This window comes from Meriones unguiculatus, chromosome 10 (assembly GCF_030254825.1).
Source record: "Meriones unguiculatus strain TT.TT164.6M chromosome 10, Bangor_MerUng_6.1, whole genome shotgun sequence".
Lineage (NCBI taxonomy): Eukaryota > Metazoa > Chordata > Mammalia > Rodentia > Muridae > Meriones > Meriones unguiculatus.
The window spans coordinates 92,115,433-92,141,288 of NC_083358.1; the positions used below are offsets into that span (position 1 = coordinate 92,115,433).

The 25,856-nt window shown below is 34.4% G+C and overlaps 2 protein-coding genes across 6 annotated transcripts in view; both read left to right on the forward strand.

The window, feature by feature from the left end:
• Rnpc3 (RNA binding region (RNP1, RRM) containing 3) overlaps positions 1-25,856 on the forward strand; it is a 37,448-nt gene that overhangs the window by 8,371 nt on the left and 3,221 nt on the right. The window contains exons 7-15 of one of the 5 annotated variants that reach the window (XR_009594740.1): positions 125-267; positions 3,927-4,052; positions 5,278-5,426; positions 9,629-9,790; positions 11,352-11,446; positions 12,399-12,457; positions 14,370-14,502; positions 15,137-15,208; positions 16,261-18,140. Coding sequence is in view for 1 of the 5 variants with exons in the window: in XM_021663788.2 (XP_021519463.1) it covers positions 125-267; positions 3,927-4,052; positions 5,278-5,426; positions 9,629-9,790; positions 11,352-11,446; positions 12,399-12,457; positions 14,370-14,502; positions 15,137-15,193 (924 nt within the window). In the remaining 4 variants the exon portion in view is untranslated. Of the gene's footprint in view, positions 1-124; positions 268-3,926; positions 4,053-5,277; positions 5,427-9,628; positions 9,791-11,351; positions 11,447-12,398; positions 12,458-14,369; positions 14,503-15,136; positions 15,209-16,260; positions 18,142-25,856 lie in introns of those variants that run through there. The other 4 variants (XR_009594739.1, XR_009594741.1, XR_009594742.1 and 1 more) reach the window with 4 other exon arrangements.
• The window catches only part of LOC110566004 (alpha-amylase 1), an 81,120-nt gene continuing 73,275 nt past the window's right edge, over positions 18,012-25,856 (forward strand). Inside the window, exon 1 of the mRNA XM_060392862.1 lies at positions 18,012-18,140. The gene's annotated coding sequence lies outside the window, so the exon portion shown is untranslated. The remainder of the gene's footprint in view (positions 18,141-25,856) is intronic.

The window sequence follows — 25,856 nt, forward strand, 5'->3', positions numbered from 1 at the left end:
AAGAAAAAAGAGAATCATTCATATGGAATGAGATTCTGTTGCTGAGAATCAAGAATGTATACAAAATAGTTTGTCTATTCTGTAAATATCATTGGTTTTCATCGTGTTTTGTTCTTTTAAATAGTATGAGGACTATATGCCATTGCATGCACCCCTTCCACCTACATCACCTAGACCACCTGAGGAACCTCCCCTACCAGATGAGGATGAGGATTTATCTAGTAAAGAATCAGAATATGAAAGCAGTGATGAGGAAGACCGACAGAGGTTTGTGATGTGACATACTCACTTTTGTTCTAAAGATAATAAAGTCAGAAACAGTAACTGCTTCTCTTACTGGGGGGAACCCACATGAAGACTAAGCTGCCCGATGGCTACATATGTGTAGTAGTCCTAGATTCAGTCCATGCATGGTCCTTGGTTGGTGCTTCAGTTTCCGTAAGGCCCCTAGGCCCAGGTTATTAGAGTCTGTTGTTCTTGTGGAATTCTTGTCCCCTCTGGGTCTTTCTATTGTTTGTTCCACTCTTCTACAGGGCCCCTCTGCATAATGTTTGGCTGTGGGTCTCAGCATCTGTTTTAATCTACTGCTGGTGGCTCTCAGAGGACATTTATGCTAGGTTCTCATCTGCAAACAAAACAGTATCTTTAATAGTGTCAGGGGTGGGTCTCAGGTTGGGTGAGGCATTTGTTGGAAATTCTCTCAATCTCTGCTTTATCTTTATCCCTGCATATCTTATAGGTGGGATAAATTTTGAGTAGAAGATTTTGTGGGTGGGCTGATGATTCCCTCCCTGTACTGGAAGTTCTGTCTGGTAGGAGGATTGTGGGAAAAGAGATAGAGGAGGGTGGGCCCAATACTGGTGGAGGGAAGGGCCTATGATTGGGATGGAAAGTAAGTTAAAATAATAATAATAATAATAATAATAATAATGGAAAGACTTGCTTTTCCTGTATTTCTCATATAATTATCCAAAATTAGAATGCCTTATATGTCAGACATTCCAATGATCTTAAGTCTGTACAGTAGCTTAGTGGATATTAGGGTCTTTAGAAAAGTTTTTAGGTGAATCCTAATTTTTTAGATTGGTGATTTTAGTGTTACAGAGTACACTTCAACTTCATTCTTTATGGTTCCATATTTGTTATTTTGCTCATTAAAAATTTTCATAGCTTCAAGTTTACCCCTTTCTATAAAAAGAAAAAGGTTTTTTTTTTTTCTAACTCGTATTTTTTTCTTTACAAGGACTTGTATTTCTAAGGTGTTTTGTAGATAGGAGTGTAAACAATGTGCTAAAGAATTTTAGTCACCTGACCCATTCGTTCCTAAAGTAGCCGGTTGTTAATCAACATATCAGCATTATACTGAAATACCTGGGAGTTAACTTATAATAATAAATACAATCTATGACCAGCCATGTCCACATTTTTTTAGGTCTGTGGTTACTCAAGACAGCAATGTACTCCTTACCTGACAATTATAAAAACAAAAGAGAAATGAAGAAATCATTGTCCCACAATCTCTTGAGTGACCCATGTGTTCTACCATCTTTGGAATCAAGATTTTTACAGTTAGTCTATTTGAAAATACCATATCCAAATCACAGCAGTTATATCCCATCTTGTTTTAACTCTCACACTACCCATGTTTGTTATTTTTTTATTAATGGTCTAATAACATTTCATTTTTCACATTTTGTTTTCTTACTAGTTAATACATTCAAAATGGTTTTCAGTCATAATACTTAAGTGAGTCTAATACTAAGCTCAAGAAAACTATACATTAACAGAAAATTGGTCTAAAGTTGTAGTGGTATTGAATATGAATTAAATCATTAAAGCTTGTTATATAAGATATCTCTCACATGAAACAGTTGTATGTTATTATTTAATCTTATACTATAAGCAGACTTAACAGGAACTTTCGATGTAGTATAGTATTCTGTTCACTAATTTAGTATTTACCATGATTTCATAGTAGGTTCATAGGTAATAAGTCTTAATTGAATTCATATTTTGAACAATTGATTGTTCTTTACTGTATTCTCTTCAGAATGATTTCTAGAGGAAGTTTGTAGGATTTTTTGTATAATCATCCATGTTACTAACAATAAAACTCTTCATTGGTTTACTTTGAGATTCTACATTGTTATTTAAAGATCCTGCAAAAGAATTGTGAATTCTTAACAATTTTTTGGCATATAATCTAAACCAATCTTAGCTACAAGAATTGGCCAAACCTTTTCTTGTAAGTACAAAGAACATGTCATAACTGTTCTACATTCATGGCAGGAAATCAGCCATATTTATACTTCATGAATAGGTTTGGCTGTATTCCATCTAAACTTGTATATACAAGAGCAGATAGCTAGCTTGATTCGGTCCTTGCACCAACCCTCACCTCCTGATTAATGGGTGAATGTTATGAATACTAATTACTATGCAAAAAAGTCAGATGTGTTAAAAGATTTCCAACCCAAATAGAGACTGTGAGAAGCACATATAATCAGCAGTAATTTTACTACCCCACTCCTATCTAAGTAGTGATTCAAAACCTAGTATCTCCCCATGGGAAAATGAAATTGTAGGCGGGATTCAAACTATCAAGTAAGAAGGGATAGAATCTATTTGGAATAAAGACATTTTACCTTATTGTAAACTAAAGAGTAGTTAAAATGATACATTTTGTTATTCTTTTAGAAAGTGTTATTAATTTTTAAGTAAGCTTGTAACCTATTTAGAAATGCTTTAAAAAGTAAGAGTAGTGATCTTAATTAGAAATGTGATAATATTCTACCTCAGACCCATTTTTATTTTTGTAGGTTTCCATTTAAAAATGTAGCATGGAATTCTGCTTAGATTTAACTTGAGTGTTAAAAGAGAACAAGTACAATTTCTAATATGTTTTTATAACCTTGTTGGAATAAGACAAAATCTTTAAAAATATATTTAGTTGTAATACATTCATTTTTTATGTGCTTGGTTTGCTTTAGAAAGTTGGTAAATTTTGGGTTAATAATTTTAATATAGGTACATAATGTGAATATTCAAATATTTGTACCTTTAATAACATTTTTGTTAGTGTTTTTAGTTTGGGAACTTCTAGAAATGGTCTCACTCTGTAGCTCTACCTGCCTGTAATTTGCTATATTTACCAGGCCAAGTTTAAATCTTTCTCCCTGCTCCTTGGTTGCTGGATTACAAATCTGATGCCATGCTCAGATATATATATATATATATATATATATATATATATATATATATATATATATATTCACTTTACATCCCGATTGTATCCCCCTCCCTCTTCTCTTCCTGGTCTCACCCTTCCATCTTCCCCCTTTCCCTATTTCTCTTCTCCTCAGAAAAGTAGAGCCACTCACCCAACCACCCGCACCAAGCCACCCCAGCACATCACAAGATAATGCAGAGATTTTAAACATTAGCTTTCCAGAATCATAATAGAGGGAAGTTGTATATGCGATACCAGTTGTTACTTCCTGATTCTTACTTTTAAGAAACTTTAGTATTTGGAAAAGTTTTTCCTTCAGATAATGAAGTAATGCTCAAGTAATGATTTATTAGCAATAAACATGTTCAGAACACTTTCAAAAAAATGCTTTGTTCTGTTTAGTAATTAAAACAAAAATCAAAAATAACAACGTATTTGTATATTGTGTTCAGTTGTATGTCATTTTATTTGGCTAGCTAATATAGTGAAGAGTTTTTTTTTAATTGATAAATTATAGTTGGTGAATTTAAAAAAAAAACTTTTAGTGAGGTCAATTTAGTATGAATTTTGGTCAAATTGATATGCCTATTGGTGGCTTTAAAGTTATCCTTATTATTTTTAAATGTATATTATATTTGAGATACAGACCATAGTCTAGAATATCAACTCTTATTTGCCTTTTCTTTTCTTAACCTAGAATGAATAAACTAATGGAACTAGCCAATCTTCAGCCAAAAAGACCCAAAACAGTAAAGCCACGCCAAGTGAGAAAAAAGCGAAAAATAAAGGATATGTTGAATGTGCCTTCATCAACTTCACATAGGTAATTTTACTAATACTTATGAAATGAGGGTTGTCTGTGTGCTCTATTTGCTTAACTCAGATTATTCTTCAGTGTAGCAGTTTGTCAATTTACTTTGCTGACCACTGTGTTTCTGTTTGCCAAATAGTTTTCACAATTACCTTTTCAACCAGCATTTAATAATACTCAGTATTCATTTTACATTAATGTGTTTTCTCTGATTAGACATATTTCTACTACTTACTAGTGACTGCAGTTTTAACATCATTTAACTTTTCTGCAAGTTACATTTTAATAGAACTAACCTGGTGTGTAAATTGTGACACCTAATCCCTTTCTCTTCTGATGTTGCAGTCTCATGCTTTAAATCCCTTAGCAGTGCTGAGTAGCAAAAATAATGAAAACGATGTTCTCTAGCAGCTACACTAAACAGTAAAAACGAGCAGGTTAAAACAATAGTGATAATTATTTAATGCATTATACTCAATATTATATTGTCATAAATCCGTATAAAATGTTATTGAGCAGTTAGACATATTTTTTTTACAGAAATTTACTAATTACACATAGCTAGTGATTGTAAAAGTTGCATACTACAGACAGCACTGACTACACAGTGAATGGTATACTGTATACTATATACTGCCAGGTGATACCTGTAATCACAGCACTTGGCAGAGGGATGATTTGAAATTGAAAGTCATTTTCTCCTACGTAAAGCAAGTTTATCCCTGTGTTAAATGGTCTGGCAAGGTTATTTTGCACACAAAATTGGGACCAGTGGTGATTCGTAGAATTTGATCCTAAATATCCACATGGAGGAAGGAAAGACCTATCTACCCAGTTTGTCTTCTGAGCTAAAAGTGTACATATACAAAAGAAATGTCAAACAACTGAAACATTTTGTCTTGTACTGACTGAACAATTATATACCTTCTTGCTCCTAGTAAACACAACGCTCTAAAAATCAATGGATAAATTCTGACTTTTTTATTTACCAAATAACTTTGTTTAATCTTTGAATGTTCTTTAACCTCAGTTTCTTCATCTATGAATTAGGTGCATAATAGTATCATTACAAAACTGTTGAGCTTTATTAGACTATTAAATCTAGTTATATGTAGTGCCTAAAATAGTGACTGTTTTATCAGTGTCAGCTTCTTAAATTTAAAGAAAATCTGAAATAGTGTTCTTAGAATTTTATTTTAAATTATAAACTTATGTTGTGATTGTTTTTAAATACCAGTTTGCATCCTGTGCTGTTACCTTCGGATGTATTTGAGCAACCACAACCTGTAGGTAATAAAAAAATTGAATTTAATATATCTACCAACATGCCAGCAGCAATTAAGAACGATTTGGAGAAGAAACAAAATAATGAGGAAAAAAATTCTGGTAAGAACATTTTAGTTATTTTATATGCTAACAACTTTTTTATGTTAAAATAAATTTTATATTAGTGTCTGTCACCTTTAAATATGCAGTTGCAGGCTGCGGCTGTAGCTCAGTTGGTAGAGACCATGCGTAGAGTTCTGAGTATCCAGTACTTCAGAAACTGAGCATGGTAATGCAAGTTTGTGGTTCCATTGTTTGGGAAGTGGAGGCAGGAGACTCAGAAGTTCAGGGACATCATTGGTTAATGGGTGGAGGACAGCCTGGAAACAGGACTATCTAAAATGTAAAAAGAAGGAAAAGAAATTTTTTTTGCAAAACCTAAAGTAAACTGTATGTTCTAATATAATGGATTCATTTTGAACTCTTATCTAAATTAAACTTAGGCTAAATGGAAAGATTGTCATTGTTGCTTTTTATTTTTTGGTATTCTGAGATAGAATCTTCTGTGTATCCCAAAACATGCTTAAACCCATGCATCCCTCCTTTCCCCATTGCAAATATCAAAGGTGTGCACCACAATTCCTGGCTTCTTTTGTTTGCTAGAGATGCCATTTAGGGCTTTGCTGATTTAAATGTAGATAATAATAGATTTTCTTATATTAACAACTTTTCACTGCCTGACTTATATGCTATTCTGTGGTGTTATTAACAGTTGTATGTTTTTTGAGAAAACAAGTTTTGCAGTCAAGTTCTTACACACACACACACACACACACACACACACACAGGTTTTACTTAAAAGTCAGAGGACTAAAACATTACAGTGCTTATTTAAACTATTAATGACATTCTTTATTTAAAAGGATTTCTTTTTATTTTTTTAATTGCATATCTGTGTATTTGTGAAAGCAGATTGACACTTGAGTAAGGTTGCCTGCTGAGTATAGCTGCCCACCAAGGTCAGAATAGGACATTGGAATCCTGAGATTGAGTTACCAGCCTAGCATGCTGGTAATGCACTTCTGAACCTCTACTAAAGAAGTGTGTACTTTTAACCACTGAGCCATCAGTCTTGCCTCACAATGACATCCTTTAAATATATGTTATCTAATATAAGCTATTAGACATTTAATCACAATATTAATATATAAAATTCTTTAAATGTTAATATTTCAAATTCCTTTATCCTTTATCTTTCTTCTACAATGGTGGCTAATTTGTAATTGTCTTTGTGTATGTTACTCTAGACTTCATGCTGCAAGATTTGTGTTTCTAACAAAATAACTTAAATAAATTTAAAGAGGATATATTTATTCAGATTACCGTTTTAGGAGGCCAGCCCCGTTACTTGGGGGCTGTGAAAGAGCATATGACAGAGAAAACTCACTATTTCTTAGTATCCAGGAAGCAAAAACAGAAGATCCCTTGATCAGTAGGATCCCTTGATCACTAGAGTCTTTCAGAGGCCTCCTGTGGTAGGCTCCTATCCTGTTTCTTGTCTTCTCCTGCTTCCGATGTCTATCACATTTGTCCTTCTGAATGAGGATTGAGCATCTTCCCTAGGGAGGGGGAGGAGACCATAGCCAGGATACAAATTTAATAAACTGTAATAAATGATAATCATAAAAAATATACATAAAGAAAACTAATATCAGAGAAGAAATAAATAAAATTAAAATGAATAAGGAAAAAAAAAGATACTAGGATCCAAAAATTCCCTTCACGATCATATGGGATGACTCCCCACTGGAACAATCTCTTAAAGTTTCAAACCATCTTGCAGTATTGCCATGCCAGAGGTCAAATCAAGCCTTTAATGTAAGGGCTCGTAGAAGGTATTCTAAATTTAAAATGCTTTATCTCACATATTTAAAAGCATGGGATTTTTTATTTGTTTTCTTCCTAGAGTTTGTTACATAGGTTCTATGGACAACCTTTAAAGTTTACAGGCTCGTGAGAATAAATTTATGTTATTTCTGTTTATGTGTATGTACACTTGTCTGCATAAGTATACGCTCACATGTGTGTGGTTGTACACTGAGGCCAGAAAAGGGCATCTGGTGCCCTCCTCTACAGCTCTCAATCTGTCCTCTGAGTCAGGGTCTTTTCCCAAGCCTGAGGTTCTCATCTTTATAGGTTGGAATGAACATTATGCTTCTGTTGCCTTTTGAGCTAGGGTTACAGGTATTTGCAAGGAATGCCTTGCTTGTTACTTGGTTGCTAGGATACAAGCTCTGATCTTCATGGTTGTGGGGCAAGCACTTTTAATTACTGAGCATTCTCCAGCTTCAAGTCTGTGTAATATGCTAGAGTAAATACTAGAATATATTTCTTGTTACATATTTGATTACTTTTGTAAATAAAGAATTCTATTAAGATTGTATATGTAATAAGTGAACTTTCAATTCCTTGTTCTTTTTTTGGTATAGTAACACTGTATTGCCTTTTGAATTAGCTTTATTTTTAATGTTTCTGATTTTATTTGCTGTTTTCTCATTTCATGGCAAGTTACCTTTTATTAATATAGTTTTACTATAATAAATACAATTTAAATGTTTACTGGGCACATTTTTATGCTTAATTGAATAAAACATTTTATATGTTTATGAAAGGCAGCTATCATCCCATTCTGTGTCAGTGTCAAAGCAGTAAGGTGGCTAGTGGAAACTTCTGAGGTCTTTGCTGTTAATATTTTATATTATACATATTCTGTTTGTATAGTGGATATTACACATTAAGACACTTGTAATCTAAAGTGTAACGTGTTTTGTATCATTTCACCAGCTAACTTGAGTTTTCCGTTTGCTTTTAACGATGTCTAGTAGTATTTAATTCTATCCATCCAACATTTTTTTGTTGTTGATGATTCTAGTCAGTTACTACTGATACTAAAATTCATATTTTTAAAATTTAGTATGTTGCTAGCTTAAAAATACTTAATTTCTTAAGCATGAATTACTTTTCTACGAAGGATGAGCAGCAGTATTATTTACTTTTTCTTGCGGTGGTGACAAGATTAATTGAACTGTTTTGTTAATTTCAGTATAACTTGCTGACACAAGTCAAGTCTTCAATTTATGTTAAAAAGAGTAAGATTGTTTAACAGTATCCTAAAAAAGCATTATGACATTCTTGTAACCATTGTAGATTATCTTTAGTGACTATATTTGATTAGAATACTAATTTTATAATTTAATTCCACATTTATTTTAGCTTACAATCATTACTATTTCAGAGTAGGTAGGTTAAACAACCATTTGCTACATACCAATATACACACTCTTACCTAACAGTGAACATTTTCTTTTTTTTTTTTTACTGTTTGATAGGATTATTTTATTATGAAATCAGGATATTCAACATACTTGAGATTATACCGAATCATGAGTTGTTTTTTTTTTCTGCTTCTTTTTTTTTTTAATTTTTCATCAATTACACTTTATTCATTCTGCATCCCCCCATAAGCCCCTCCCTCCTCCCCTCCCAATCCCACACTCCCTCCTCCCTCTGCTTGCATGCCACTCCCCAAGTCCACTAATAGGGGAGGTTCTCCTCTCCTTTCTGATCTTAGTCTGTCAGTTCACATCAAAAGTGGCTGCATTGTCCTCTACAATGGCCTGGTAAGGCTGCTCCCCCCCAGAGGGAGGTGATCAAAGAGCAGGCCAATCAGATTATGTCAGAGGCAGTCCCTCTTCACATTACTATGTAACCCAATTGGACTCTGAACTGCCCTGGGCTACATCTGTGCAGGGGTTCTGGGTTATCTCCATGAATAGTCCTTGGTTGGAGTATGAGTCTCTGGGAAGTTCCCTGTGTTCAAATTTTCTTGTTCTGTTGCTCTCCTTGTGGAGAGAACATTTTCTTTATGTTCCCAAAAAGAACATAAAGAAAATGATGTTTCTTTATGTTACATCAAACTGGGTATGCTAAAGCGCAATTCATTTTTTTCCTTCTTTCCTCTAACTAGCACTACATAGCAAGCATTTGGCTCTTGTACAGTAACAGTAGTCCAAACCAAAGTAACGCCTTATCCCCCAAAACTCTACAGCACTATTCTTTGGGCGTTTATAGGAAAGATTGGCTTGTTTCTGTCCTGAGACACTGAGCAGTACAAAAAATTACCAAATGATACTTTTGTAAATATAAAACAAGAAAAGAAATCTAAAATATGTTTTGAGGCAAGAGATGCTTTTGTTTTGCTTTGTTTTTTTTTTTTTTCTTCTTTTCTTTTTTAATAACTTATATTGATGTTGAACCCTTAGATTCACCAGAAACTGGAGATGATGATTCAAATACAGGATTTGGAAAAATTTTCCCCAAACCTAACTTGAACACCACAGAAGAGATTAAAGAAGACTCTGATGAAATGCCCTCACAGTGTATTTCTAGAAGGGAGTTGGAAAAGGGTCGAATTTCTAGAGAAGGTAATGGAATAACATAAACCAACACATAATTCATCTTATATTTTTTGTTTGTTTCCATTTTTCATAGCTTATTGAAATAAGAAATTTCTACGGGGTCATTTACATTAAGATCGACACTAATATCTCTATCTAGTTAAGTTTTCTTTTAAAACTCATACGGGGAAGTTCTTTAACATACATTGTTTGCAGTCAGTATTTGGGTAATCAATAAGTCCTACAAGTCTGGAGTTACATTATTTTGTATATAAAAGAACTGACAAATCATCATAGAATCTAAAATAGATATGAGGTGATCATTAAAGTTCGGTGAGTGGAAATCTGAAAATCTGAATTTGGAATTTTATATCACAACGACATTCTTTTTTTTTTTTGAAATCTGACTCAATTTATTAAATGGAAAAATGAGAAAAAAATTCCCTACACCATTTGTAGACTTGAGAAAAAGTACAATGCATTTGAGTGCTCGGATAACTGAGTTGTTAAAGTTCAAATTAAAAATTTCTCATGTGATATTCCCAACCTCTAGTCTTGTCCCTGTTCTTTTAACTGTTCCTCTGGTCAGGTCTGGTAAATTTCCTATACCTTAGTCCTTTATCACTTTCCCCAATCTAACCCAGGTTTCACATCCCATATACTTCACTTCACCCTGTCTGGAATGTTTGCTTGTGCCTACCCTACACTTGCTACACCCAACATCACATCCTGGACAACGATATTCTTAAAAAAATTTATATATTTTAATTATTTTCTATATAACAAAATTTCAGGATCAAGGCAACTTATAAAAGAAACATTTAATTGGGCTCTTGTTTTCAGAGCATTATAGTCTATGATGGCAGAGTAAGATGTCCCGAACATCTTGGAGCGCACACCTTGATCTACAACTGTAGGAGGGAAGAGTACACTAAGAATGGTGCAGGGCCTTCAAAGCCTCAAGGCCTGTTCCCAGCGACATACCTCCTCCTAATCCTTCCCAAACTGGAGATCAAGTATTCAACGTTGAGCCCATTGGGCCATCTTACATTCAAAGTACCGCACTGCTAAATGATTTTATATTGTTTTAGTATATTTTTGAATTAGTGATTCCTTTCTATTGTTGTGTTACAAATATCTTTCTTCGCAATAATGAGGAATCGGCCTCCAATTAACATCCTTGTATATAAAATCTAATTTCCCCAAATACAATATTGGTAATGAATATGAGGAACTATAAAGAAGTTTGGAGAGCTTTTGTCTGAAATTCCTGGCTGTTGATTTTGAATGCATCATTCGTACATTTTAATGTGAAACTGGCTAATTTGGGGGAATACATTTTAAGCAGAATAGTTACATAAATGGTTATTATATAGTGATGATTTTTAAATCATAAAATGACTCTTAAAAAACTTTAATATTATTTGGGGATAAATTTTAGTTCTAATTAATGGAACAATATTGTTATTACTGTCTGCTGTTAATATTTTCATAAAGTTTATTTCTTTTTTAGCACTTAAAACTGAATGTTATAATTTTATTTGAAAAATTGCTAAAAATACTTTATATCTTTGTTTTTGTTCTTAAGAAATGGAAACACTTTCAGTTTTCAGAAGTTACGAACCTGGTGAACCAAACTGCAGAATTTATGTAAAGAATTTAGCTAGACATGTTCAGGAAAAGGTAAATTTGCAGTTTGATTTTGTTATTTCACTTTTTTTAAATTTCACTTTTATTTTTATTAATTACAGTTTATTTACTTTGTATCCCCCCCAGTACCTTCGTCTCTCCTCCCCACCCAATCTCACCCTCCCTCTTCCCCACCTGTGTCATGTCCCTCTCCCAAGTCCACTGATAAGGGAGGTCTTCCTCCTCTTCCCTCTGATCCTAGTCTATCAGGTCTCATCAGGAGTGGCTGCATTGTCTTCTGTGGCCTGGTAAGGCTGCTCCCTCCTCAGAGGGAGGTGATCAAAGAGCAGGCCAATCAGTTCATGTCAGAGACTCCCTGTCCCCATTACTATGGAACCCACTTGGATACTGAACTGTCATAGGTTACCTCTGTGCAGGGGTTCCAGGCCATCTCCATGAGTGGTCCTTGGCTGGAGTATCAGTCTCAGAAAAGACCCCTGTGCCCAGACTTTTTGGATCTGTTGCTCTCCTTGCAGAGCTCCTGTCCTCTCCTGGTCTTAGTATCTCTCATATCTTTCATAAGATTCCTTGCACTCTGCCCAAAGTTTCGCTATAAAAAAAGAAAACATGAAATTTGCAGGTAAATGGTGGGAACTGGAAAAGACCATCCTGAGTGAGGTATCCCTGAAGCAGAAAGACACACAGGGTTTACACTCACTCATAAGTGAATATTAGATATATAATATAGGATAAACCTACTAAAATCTGTACACCTAAAGAAACTAAGCAAGAAGGAGGACTCTGGCTAAGATGCTCAATCCCCATTCAGAAAGGCAAAGAGGATGGACATTAGAAGAGGGAGAAAACAGGGAACAGGACAGGAGCCTACCACAGAGGGCCTCTGAAAGGCTCTACCTTGCAGGGTATCCAGGCAGATGTTGTTTCACTTTTTATTCTGGGTTTTTTAATTTGTCTTTTTTCTCTTATTTTAAATTTCAAATTCTAGGATCTTAAATTTATCTTCGGAAGATATGTTGATTTTTCTTCAGAAACACAGCGGATCATGTAAGTGGCAGTTAAAATCTCAGTTTTGTTGTATAAATCATCATGTTTCATTATGCTTAATTTTTTTTCTTCAGTACTAAAATCACATAGGAAATCATCTGTTCTCTTACATAAATGTCCTCTTAGAAATCTTAGAACAAGAATAGATAAATATTTATATAAATGAGCAAATAAAACTTTTAATATTTTAAATCAGATCATATCTATTACAACTCTTCAAATTTTCCTTGTATGAAAGCTGATACAAACTCTGTATAAAGAAATACTTATGTTTATATTCTTCTAAACCCTTATTAACAAATGTAAATCTTCTGACAAGTTTTGTCACTAACCCCTAGACTGTAAAGCATTGTTACTCAACTTTTTTTACATTGCCTGAGAACTACCTAGAGAGCTTCCTTAAATGATTTTCTTGGCCCAGCTCCAGAGATAGGTTTTTTATTTGTGTCAGGCCTCATGGATTTGCATTTTTAAAACTAAAACTGAGTTTAGCTATTTAAGTTTATATTAATTTTAAGTGAAACCAAATACCCTGTGTGTCTTTTTGGATATATTTTATGTTCATATGTACAAGTATGTATAATTGTAAAGTAATTGTAAAGATTATATTTTCATTATTACTTGCCTACAATTACAATTTGAGGAAAAAGAAAAATTCCATTTGGAAAAAGCTGTACATTCCCAAGTGATAATTTCCTGAGGCTAGTAACTGTTTTTAAATTTTTTCACTGCATTTCCTTTTGAGATTGTGTGTGTGTGTGTGTGTGTATGCATGCCTCTGCATGTTCATCATACACCGTTTTTTGTTGTTATTTTTGTTTTGCATTTGTTTGTTTGAGACTACAGTTTTTTGGTGGCCTAATAAAGACCAAGTTGGCCTTTTTGGCTGGCCAGTAAGTCAGGGTCCATTTGTTTCTGCATCTCTAGTTTGCAATGGTAAGCGTATATATCACCACGCTTAGCTTTTTCTTCTTTTCTTTCTTTTTTTTTTTTTTTTAATGAGTATTAATAGGATTGCTCTTGGGTCCTTTTGAGATCAGTGCAAGTGCTTTTCTAGTTGACCTGGAACTTAGCCACATCACTTGATTCTATTTGTTTTATGTTTTTTGGTTTATATTAGATCATTGTTTTCATTGTATGTTGTAATCTCATTTTTATAAATAGCTTTTAAAAACTTATTTTCTCTCAAAAATGTTTATATATGAATATACTATAGAATAATAAGATATGGGAAGAGTATGCTGGGAATAACATGTGAGTTAAGCTGTATGCTTAAAAGAGTTATTCTTTCCAGATACCATTAATAAAATGACAACTGAGTAAGTGATAAGTCTTCTACCTACTAAAAGTCTGTAAATGCTTATGTTAATGTAAATTCAGTAGTGCAAATTAGCTGTTTGGATTCTTTTAGCCTTTTATTTATTCATTTTTTAATCACTTGAGTGTATAGTATTGAACTCATTGGAAGATATTTTCAAAAAGATTAATTAAAAATATTGGTGGGCCATAGGAGTATATGCCTTTAAACCTAGCACTGGGGAGACTGAGTCAGGGTCTCTGAGTTGGAGGACAGCCAGGGCTACACAGAAAAACCCTGTCCTGGAAAAACAAAAGAAAAGAAACACACAAAATAATTTTACTTTACTGATAGTATAATTCTACTAGAGCCTTGAACCATGGTACAACAACAAAGATTTTGCTTTTCTTTTGCTAATGGTATAATTTTAAAATTATGAGCATATCATAGTTGTTACTTGTTAAGAACAATACAAAATAGAACTTCAGAATATTTAGTTCTAATATTTGTTGTTCTGTTGTTACTTTGAAATAGCAAAAGTTTGGATTTTTAAGAGCTTGGATACATGGTTTTAAAATTGATGTGCTTTAAATCAGTTTTTTTTTTTTCTTACAGGTTTGATATTCGCTTGATGAAAGAAGGCCGCATGAAAGGACAAGCTTTTGTTGGACTTCCAAATGAAAAAGCAGCAGCAAAAGCCTTAAAAGAAGCTAATGGCTATGTTCTTTTCGGGAAACCCATGGTGGTTGTATCCTTGAAACCATGCATCCTAAAATCATAAGCTTTTTAGAGATAGGATATAAATAATTAAATGAAACTATCAATTATAATAACATCAACAGTTGTTATTCAAGTTTGAGTTGTTATTTAACAGTTAAACATGCTTTTTAGCTCAGTCAGATGATAAACTTATGTAACTATTGGAAAATAATGTAACCTCAGCATGTAAAGTAAAGTTCGGCCAAGATTATACATTTATGCAGCTCTAAATTATTTTCTCCTGTTAAGCTCAAGGGATACTATCTAGAAATATACGTGAAGTTACTAGAAGGGGTTCTTCTGTAGTTTTATTGTAATTCACATTTCTACTTCAGTGACCAAAATATATCCTACATAATTGTCTTATAGTAATAAATTCAAGTTTTAAATTAGAATTCCATGAGAGTATGGATCATCAAAGTGACAGTTATAAAGGAAGGCAATTTTTTTTTATTTTATTAAATTGTGGCGATCATGCAAGAGTTAGGAAAAGTATTTTTTAAGACTTGTTTATTCTATATTAGATATTAGTACTATATATTATGTATTCTTCTATATTAGGTCTTGATTTAAAAAAAAAAAAGTTTATATTCACTATGGAAGCCTTAATTTTAACATATTAGCAGTTTGCTCGATCTGCTAGACCAAAACAAGATTCTAAAGAAGGAAAACGAAAGTGATAAAAATGAAGAAGGGTAAGTATACATAAAGCTTTAAAAGTGAAGACATTTTCGTGGAGTAAATGTAAGCAAGCATAAAAGTATTATTACAAATTCAGAAATATTTTAGGGGATTTTAAGAAAATTTCTGTGTTTACAGTTCATTCTTCAAAATTTTAACTGTAGAGTGAAATAAGTTTGTATGTAACAATTTTGAAGAATTTCATAGAGAAAATGATGGTTAATTTTATGTTTGCTGCATGGTGATGTTTTTGATTTTTAACATGTTGTAATCCCTTGGAGAGTGTGATAAGAACAGGTTGCTGACCCTTCCCTCGAAGAGTTTCTATGTCAGTAGTTCTGAGGTGGGTGACCAGTAGTCCCATTTATCCTGAAACTAAGGGATTTCTCAGCATGTAGTAATTGCAGATAGTGCAAGGAATAATATCTGGTGAGCTATAGCTAGTTGGGTATCCTTATTGGCACTGCACTAGTTGAATAATCATTTGAGTTCATAGGTAACATTGTGCATTTTGATCAAGGAACCACACTTTGAAAACGGAACGAAACAGTTATTAAAATTCTATAGTGCTATGTATTTAAAATTAATAACACTTAAAAATATTATTTTTAGGCATTGTTTGTTTGGAAAAGGTAATTTCTCTACTTAAATAAGCAAATGATTTCAAGTGGTGGAATTAAAGACGTTAAATTCTTAAGTTATATTACTTAGAGAAATCAGTGCCCTTTGGGGATTTTTTTTTGGAGGGGCCTATTAGAGATAGTTTACTTCTAGTTATTCTACTCTTAGAACCTGGAAGAACATGAAAATAATTAGTCAGAATTTCTGTTTAGCTAGAAAAAAAAATAAAAACAAAACAAAAAAAAACCCCTACCAAAATAGAAATATTTATGTAGTGTTTAATCTCTGTTTTTCTTGGAATATTTACATATGCTTTCAAAATGGATGTCTCATAAGTATTGTACAGAAAAAAATTAATTTCAGTCTGTTTTTTAGGAAATTGTTTATAAATTTATTGCTATAGACTAGAAAAAAAATAAAACTACATTCTGCTGTTCTTCTTTAGAAGCATTCCTGCGTAAATACTGCTGTAATACTGTCATACAAGTGTATCCTTTCTTGTATCCTTTTCGGGCAGTGGTTTTGTTTATTTTTGCTTTCTAGAAATAATTTGTTTACCTTCTGTCATTTATCCAGGTTAAGCAATACTTTTCATTCAAATGAAACATTTCTTTAATTAGTTTTGTATCCTGGACAAACATTATGTATTTTAGACACAGTGTTTAATTTTTTACATTATATAAACCAAGGATTTTTTTTTTTTTTCAGCGAAAGTTAGTGAATCAGGTCACTTCATTTTACATTGGTTTTACCATAGAAATTGGTAATATTTCTTATAATGTGAATTTCCTCAATCTAATTCAGGAACATGCTTTTTGTTTTATGCCATATCACATATAGGTGTTGTTTTACTTTCATTTTTATTGCTGTGACAAATACCCTCACCAAAAAAGCAACTTAGGGAAAAAGGGATTCATTTGTCTTACAGTTCAAGGTTTCAGTCCATTGTTGTGGGGAAGTCAAGGCATGAATTTAAGGTGTAATATTCACAGTCAAGAGCAAAGATAGAGCATAAATCTCATAACTTCCTTATTCTGAGCTAGCTTTTTCCTGTCTTAATCTGTTCATGGCTTCCTTTCCTAAGGAATCGTGCTGTCCAAATTTGGCTGCATCTTACCTCACTGAACAATCAAGACTCTGCTGTGCCCTCCGACCAACATAGTCTGATAATGCTTTATTAAGACTTTTTCCAGGCAACCCAATGTTCTGTCAGGTTGACAGTTAAAGCTATCCAGTACAGTTGTTTTATATAACATGTTCTAAAATTTGACTTGGAAAGGATCTTCTCTTAGTATTAAATATATTGAAAACTAACAAGATTTCTGTAGCTACAGTAACAGATTTCACATTGAAAATCTATTGAAATGTCCTTGACAAGTGGAAGGATTTCCTTTAATCTGTTTTTGTTTTTCAAAACAAAAACATCCAAAAACAATATATACATATTTTGTGTATATGTATCTATTTATGTATATATGTGAAAAGATAAACAGATAAGACATGCTAGACTTTGTATAAGTTAGTAAATTACCTTCCAGAAATAAGAAAAATAATTACAGACTGTATGATGACTAGAATCTACCAGAACAGTCAGTTTCAAATTCTGCACATTTAAATCCTGAGAACTTTAAAATACAAAATGATGACGTACCTGTTGATGCTTGTTTTCTTCCTTAGAGTTTGATTCTCATGTGTTAACATGAAGAGAACCACCCAGGACGATAGTCCGATGTATAAATATTTTTATAGTCTTCACGTAGAGCTAATAAATCAAAAATCACTTCGAAAAACATCCAGTAATATAATTTGAAAAGTTCCCTTAGTAATAGAGGACCTAACAGATTTGGATGCTGCTTTGTTAAACTGGTTGGCCACTGAGTATTAATTTTGTCACCAGTATATACATATATGTATGTATAAATGTGTGCATATATATATAAATATATATATATATACATATTAGGAAAATAAATAACCTCAGTGTTTGTGAGAAATTTTGCTATTATAAGTGCTGCGAAACTTCTCAAAGTTCTGTTACTTGTCACCCAAAGAGTAGAAGCTTACCAAATTTGATATTGCAGTCCCTTGATGAACACATTTGAAGTATTTTAAATATTAGTAGCGCTTGTTTACAGACATTTTATTTTGCTGACATGATTCACTAATTTTCCACATAGAATTATTTCAGCTTTGTAAAGTTAATTAACTCAATTATTATGATTCTTTTAATGGACTTTTGTGGTGTTTTAGGTTCCTTCTGAATTCTATATCTTTCAAGTACTATGGAACTTGGAGAGAAGAAATTGACTGCCTGGACTATGAACTGTGCGTAAAAAACAACTTTGAAAGCAGTTAAAAATTACATATCTTGAAGTTAGTGTTTGGAGATAACATTATAATGTCTTATTGCATATATAATAAATTATTTTCCTCTCAACAGTGTCCATGTTTTTTATAAGTTGGTTTATTTATCTAAGGAAGAATAACTTACTAAACATAAACTTTCATTAATAATTTTATAGTACTTAGCTTTACGTTTTTCTTTTATTTTTACCTTTTTATTTTTTATTCTTTATACAGTGCCTTTTCACACATGTTTAGAAGAATTATTTAAACAGTTATAATTACTACATTAATTATTAATTAAATTAATAATTAACTTTATTATTATTTAATTATTTTGAGATTAGTTTCAACTTTTATTGGCTATTTCCCTTTTTTTATTAATTTTATTTTTTTCTTATCAGTTACATTTTATTAACTCTGTATCCTAGCTATATTCCACTCCCTCATTCCCTCCCAATCCCACCCTCCCTCCCTCATCTCCACCATGCCCCTTTCCAACTCCACTGATGGGGGGGAATTCCTCCCCATTCATCTGATCCTGTTTTATCAGGTATCTTCAGGACTGGCTGCAAAGTCCTCCTCTGTGGCCAAACATGACTGCTCCTCTCTTGGTGGGTGGGGAGGTCAATGAGCCAGCCATTGAGTTCCTGTTAGAAATAGTCCTTGTTCCCCTTGCTATGGGAAACCAATTGGTTACTAAGCTACCACAGGCTACATCCGAGCAGAGGTTCTAGGTTATATCCATATATGGTCCTTGGTTGAATGTCAGTCTCAGAAAAGACCCTGTGCCCAGATATATTTGGTCCTTGTGGAGCTCCTATCCTTTCCCCATCAGGCTAACTCCCCTTCTTTCCTATGATTCCCTGTACTCTGCCAAAGGTTTGGTTATGAATCTTTGCTTTGAAAACACTGCTAGTTAGAGTCTTTCAGATGCCTTCAGTAGACTCCTGTCATACAATCAGTGCACATCCCATCTGTCTTTCTAAACAAGGATTGATCATCTTACCCCATGTCCTCTCTCTTGATTATCTTTTTAGTTGTACAGATTTCATTATGTTTATCATATCTTATAGGTCTATATAAGTGAGTACATACCGCGTTTGTCTTTTTCTTTCTGGGATATTTCACTCAGAATGATCTTTTCTAGATCCCACCATTTGCCTGCAAATTTCATGATTTTCTCCTTTTTGATTGCTGAGTAGTATTCCATTGTGTAAAAATACCACAATTTCTGTACCCATTCCTCCGTGATGGACATCTGGGTTGTTTCCAGGTTCTGGCTATTACAAATAAAGCTCCTATAAACATGGTTGAGCAAGTATCCCTTTTGTGTACTTGAGCAAACTTTGGGTATATACCTCGCAGTGGTATGGCTTGGTCTTGAGGAAGCACTATTCCTAATTGTCTTAGAAAGCACCAGATAGATTTCCAGAGTGGTTGTACCAGTTTACATTCCCACCAGCAGTGGAGAAGGGTTCCCCTTTCTTCACAACCTCTCCAGCATGTGTTGTCACTTAAGGTTTTCATCTTGGCCATTCTGATGAATGGTGAAATCTCAGGGTCATTTTGATTTGCATTTCCATGATGGCTAATGAGCATTTCTTTTAAGTGTTTCTTTGCCATTCGATATTCCTCTCTGGAGAATTCTCTGTTTAGCTCTGTTCCCCATTTTTTAAGTGGATTACTTGGTTTGCTGCTTTTTAGCTTCTTTAGTTCTTTGTATATACTGGATATTAGTCCTCTGTCAGATAAAGGGTTAGTGAAGATTCTTTCCCAATCTGTAGGCAGTCATTTTGTTTTGATGATGGTGTCCTTTGCTTTATAGAAGCTTTTCAGTTTCATGAGGTCCCATTTATTGATTGTTGCTCTTAGAGCCTGTGCTGTTGGTGTTCTGTTCAGGAAGTTGTCTCCTATACCAATGAGTTCTAGGGTCTTCCCCACTTTTTCTTCTAACAGATTTAGAGTATCTGGTTTTATGTTGAGGTCTTTGATCCACTTGGACTTTAGTTTTGTGCAGGGTGATAAGTATGGATCTATTTGCATTTTTCTACATGAAGATATCCAGTTAGACCAGCACCATTTGTTGAAGATGCTATTTCTTTTCCGTTGTATGGTTTTGGCATTTTTGTCAAAGATCAGTTGTCCATAAGTGTGTGTGTTTATTTCTGGGTCTTCTGTTTGGTTCCATTGATCAACCATGCTGTTTCTGTGCCAGTAAGTACCATGCAGGTTTTAATAATGTTGCTTAAGATCTGGGATGTAGATACCTCCTGAAGATCTTTTATTGTAGAGGATTGTTTTAGCAATTCTGGGTTTGTTGTTCGCCTCAATTTTCTGAGAGCTTCATTTATTTCTCTGAGAGCGTTATTTATTTCCTCTTTGTTAGCCTCGATTTCTGTGGCCATTTCTCTGAAGGTTTTGTTCATTTCCTCTTTATGGGCCTCTAATAGCTGGAAAAAGATAGATTTAAAGTTGTTTTCTTCTGTATCTAGTGAATTGAAATATCTATTGACTTGTGGGTTGCTGGTGAAGCCATGATGTCCTGATTTTTGTTGAGTGTGTTCTTATGTCTGCCTCTGGCCATCTGGTTATCTATAACCCTCACTGTTTGTTCCTGGAGTCTGTAGTTCAGGCTAAGATTATCTCTTTCTGTGTTCTGGACTGTTTTTTTTTAGGAAGATGAGAGAAGTTCACTGGTTTGGGAGTATGCGTTTTGGTTTCAAGTTTTACCTAAGTAAAGAATGTGATGCTGGGGCTATTAGCATGCACTTTTAGTGGGCGCAGTATGCATGTGCGGATTCCCTGACTATAGCTGTGGCCTGCAGGCCACTAGTATGCAGCTCTGTCTGGGATCCATGAATTGTTTGCCTGGATTTCACTGGTATTCCCGCAAGGCAGAGGCTTCAGCATTGGGGTCGCTATCCCAAGAATCCCTCTAATGCCCACACTAGGGGTGTGGGTGGCAGGGATCTCTTGTCTGGTTGCTTGCGTAGAGAGGCCCTGAGTCTGGGGCAAACACTCCCTAGAAGGCACACTCACTCCCTTGCAGGACCATTTGGATTACACAGGGTTCTCCTTGCTCTCTGCTCTCCGATTTGATACTGCTGGGGCAAATGCGGGTGTAGGCTAACAGTCAGCTCTGTGGCACTGTAGCAGCAGGACTTGGTGTCCACCTGCACTGTCTCCCACCTCTCTGACCTTCCCCTCCGCCAGGGAAGACTTATGGTGGCTGGTCCCAGGGTAGCAACGGAAAGAGTTGGGTTGCATGTTCTCAATCCCAGATCCCAGACCCAGATCTCTCTGCCAGAAGCCACCCATTGGTAGCACATATGTCAGTTCTGGGTGAGTACCAGGTAGGGTTGAGTGTCCTCAGATCCAGAACTGGGGTTTCTCTACCATGGGCCACTGGGTGCGCTGGAACATAGGTGCAGTGGCCTGTGGCAGATCCGCAGGTTGCCTCTCTGTCCACTACCTCTCTGTCCATTACCTTGAGAGTGGTAGATTTGTCTGTTAGAAAGTACTAATATTTGTCACTATTAATAACTTAGAATGTGAATTATTTATCTCTAAACTTATTTTGTGTAGGAACATTGCTGAAAGGTAAACGTGTTTTAATGTGTCCCCTTAGTAAAATTTATTATTGGTAGAAGAAAGACTAATTTCTTATAAAATGATTTTATTTGTTGTCACTGGTAAATATTAAATAACCTTTAATTTAGAGCTATTCCCCAAAGGGTGATGCCTTTAATAAAATACCTTGAAAATCATAGATTTTTTTTTCTTGTATTTAGGACATTGCAAAATGGGTATAATAAAATTATTCAATATAGGAATTGAAAATAGATGTGAACCCTGGAACATGCTGATGTTTAGCTGGTCAGTTATATGAAGAACCATGAAGAGAAACAAGAAAAATTTTGAGATCTGATGTAGACGTTAGGAAAAAGAAGAAACTATCATCAAATATAGTAGTTCCTCAATAAATCACTAAAGATGAATTAAGATTAGCATGGTGGTGGCAACGTATGCCTTTAATCCCAGCACTTGGGAGGCAGAGGCAGGCGGATCTCTATGACTTTGAGGCCAGCCTGATCTACAGAGTGAGTTCCAGTTATACAGAGAAACCCTGAGCCGAAAAAAAAAAAAAAGTTAAGGTCAAACTGTACATGTGACCTGGGTCAGAATGAACTGGTTAGCTATGGGAATGAGTTAGAGATGGTATTCAGTACAATGGTAGAGAAGAATTTGATAAAAATTAAGAATAATTCTCAGATTAAAAAAAAGTATACTCTTTGTTTAGTTATCTAAAACTAATCATTTTGTTTTTGAATTTATATGTGAGTACACTGTATTGTATTATTATCCCATCCACTCAGAAGACAACTCTTAAAAGTGGAGTAGGGAAATGGGTCTTTAATGAAGCCATTTGTTAACAGGTTTTTGTTTGTTTGTTGCTTTTTGCCTTTAAGATTGTTAAGGAAACTGGTTTGGTAGTAGGCCTGATAAAAGAAGAAGGAAACATTGTAGGGGGAAAAAAAAACATTTAAATTTTAGATATTTTCTGTAAGTAGATGGAATAGTTTCAGTGAGGAATACAAATAGCTCATTAATAGTAAGGTTGTGAAAGATTGTCAAATTAGATGTTTGCATTTTTATTGACATTAATTAATGACAAATTTTTGATGCTTATATGTCAAAATACCTGAGGATATCATCCTAAAGGAAGAAAGATTTATTTTGTCTTCAAGTTTCAGAGGATTTAGTTCATAGTTGCCAACTCCCATTATTTTTGGATCTGTGATGAGATAATAGAACATAATTGAAGCCCATCGTGTACAGAGTCGCTGCATCGCTTCAGTGGACTTGTTGACGGCCATGGGAAGAGATCAGGAAGGGTGAGATTGGGAGGAAATGAGGGAGGGGGCTACAACTGGGATACAAAGTGAATAAACTAATTAATATATATATATAAAAAAAAGTCAAGCACAAAGGCACCCTGGCAAGACAGCCCCAACAGGCCACAGTGACCTTTTTTTTTTTTTTTCAGGTTAGGCCACCTTTAACATTTAAAGCATTTCCCAAAATCTTGCATTGAATGAACGTTTTAAGTTTTGCCTAAGTACTATCATTGAATAAGGTTCAGGATTTGACTTTAATCAAGGTGAGATTTTTATAACTGAATACGCCAAAGTTGAAAATAGCAAGGGACTTGAAATTATGAAGGATAATATAAAGAGGTTGAGATAAGCCAGGCAGTGGTAGCTCACACCTTTAATCCCAGCACTTGGTAGGCACAGGCAGGTGGATCCCTGAGTGTGAGACCCCTGGCCAACAGATCAACTTTCAGGACAGCCAGAGCTGCACAGACAAATCCTGTCTCAAAAAAAAAAAAAAAAAAAGAGAGAGATTGGAATAGATTAAAAAGATTACAGCTGAAGATGTGTTAAGTGCTTTCTCCTAAAAGTAGGAGTTGAAAATAAAGGAGATAGAAAGTATAGAAAATTGGGAATATTGGATTATGTTACATACTAGGATGTTTAGGTGGAAGTATGGCCAATATAGGATAATAGAAAGTTGAATTCAAGAATTCAGTAATTACGCCAAACGTAGTGGCTACATAGATAAGTTATTAAAATGTAAATATTCAAGAGATAGTAGTTTTTAAAATAAGCTTAAAGTGTCTACATCCTATTATGGTAATGGGAAATTCAGTCTTAAATAATGTAAGTACATTATAAATTGTGTTTGGCTTTGTTGTTTTGTTTGAAACAGGTCTTAGAGTGTGACTGGGATGGCTTTGAGCTTACAGCTTTGACTCAGTTACGTATGTGGCAGTCTCAAGCATGTGTCACTTGTCCTGGAGGTAGTGGCATCAGGAATAAATGTTTTAAATTAAATACCGCACTATGGCCCAAATTACAACATGAGGAAAATTATTTTGTGCCTCATTTTCCACAGTGATAATAGTATCTACAGTATTAGTACCATAAGTTAGTAAATATGTAAACATTTAATGGTAAGATTTAAATAAGAGATTTCAGTTACATTTTTCAATTTATTAGTCTGTTTTCCATAGCTATAAGAGTATGTGAGACTAAATAGTAATAGTTTCTTTAGCTCATATCTAAAGGGCCAAGACTGGCTTTGACTTCCATTAGGTTCGGATGGAGTTTCATGGTAAATGACATCATCTTCATTGCAAAGCATGGAAAGAGGGACAGATTGCATAGTGAGACAGCGGGAGAGAACATGAGTGTTGAAGGAATAATCTTCCTCTTTAAAAGCAGTTACTTTTTGGGAACTAACTGGAGTCCCATATGAAATATTTAGCCTTTCTAGAGACGCAACCACCTGGCCCAGGGTCCACCTCACAAAAGATTCTGTCATTTTAACAGTGCCACCAAAGAATAAGACACTATTTGATGCCATATTAAAACTAGTATCAAACCAACTCAGTTGTGAATTGGATAAAAATAAAGTAGTCAAATCATCCTCAGTCATCCTTCCAATTTATTTATCTCTGAGATACCCTATATCCTTTCCTCATCTAGAGCTTTGCATTATTTGACAAGTTTTAAGAGTGCACATTGGAGGGCTGGAGAGATGGTTGAGTGGTTAAGAGCACTGGCTGATTTTCCAAAGGAGCTGGGTTTAATTCTTAGCACCCACATGGCTCTGAACTGTCTATAACTCCAGATACAAAGGATCTGACATCCTCACACAGACCTACAGGCAAGCAAAACATGTACATAAAAGAAAAGTAAATACCAACTAAGGTTACATGACCATTTGCAGAAACAGATCATAATTGACACATTTTTTTAAAAAGGAGTGGGGGGAAAATCCAAACAATTGTGTATGTTAGGGTTTCTGTTCCTGTAAAGAGATACTGTGACTGTTAAAAAGAAAACATTTAATTGGGGCTAACTTATAGGTTCAGAGGTTTAATCGTTTTGGGGATTATGGGAAGCATGATGGTGTGTAGGCAGAGAGTGTTCTACATCTGGATTGCCAGGCAGCAGGAAGAGAGAGTAAACCACTAGGCCTGGCATAAGCATTTGAAACCTCAAAGCCCTACCCCAGTGACATTCCTCCACCTATCCTGATCCTTCCACTCTCTGAGCCTGTGTGAGTCATTTTCATTCAAAACACCATATTCTAGGAGAAATAATATTTGATCCTTGTGTTTATATGTGGAACATGCAGGCCGAGTGTCTAAACTAAAAATTTCTAGACTAATACATGAACCTTTTTTTTTCTCCTGGATAGAGCTAAATCTAGAGTTGCCTTCTGTTATGTTGTCAGTCATCCTGATAGTGGTACATCGTTATTATCTCTGGACCTAAACCAGAGTTAACACAGGATAAAAGTGCTTACAGTGTAATTTGGATCTGTCTGCAAATTGAACACTCTTAGCTACTTTAAACAAGTCCCTTACTTTCTCCTAGAAGAATTATAAGTGGCTAACTGGAGGTCAGATAATGACCAGAGAAGTGAAATTTTCTCTTAAATACATGAGGATGGGAATTTGTTCTACAAAAGGAAAATATAGCATTTTGAAGTCAAGTGAGAAAACTAGGTAATCAAACTAGGTGATCAAAAGGAGATGTCTTATGTCAGTGTACAACATATAAAGCTCAATTGCATGTTCTTTTCTGTTTTTATCGCTTGTGCCCAGGCTGCTGTGTGATCTGG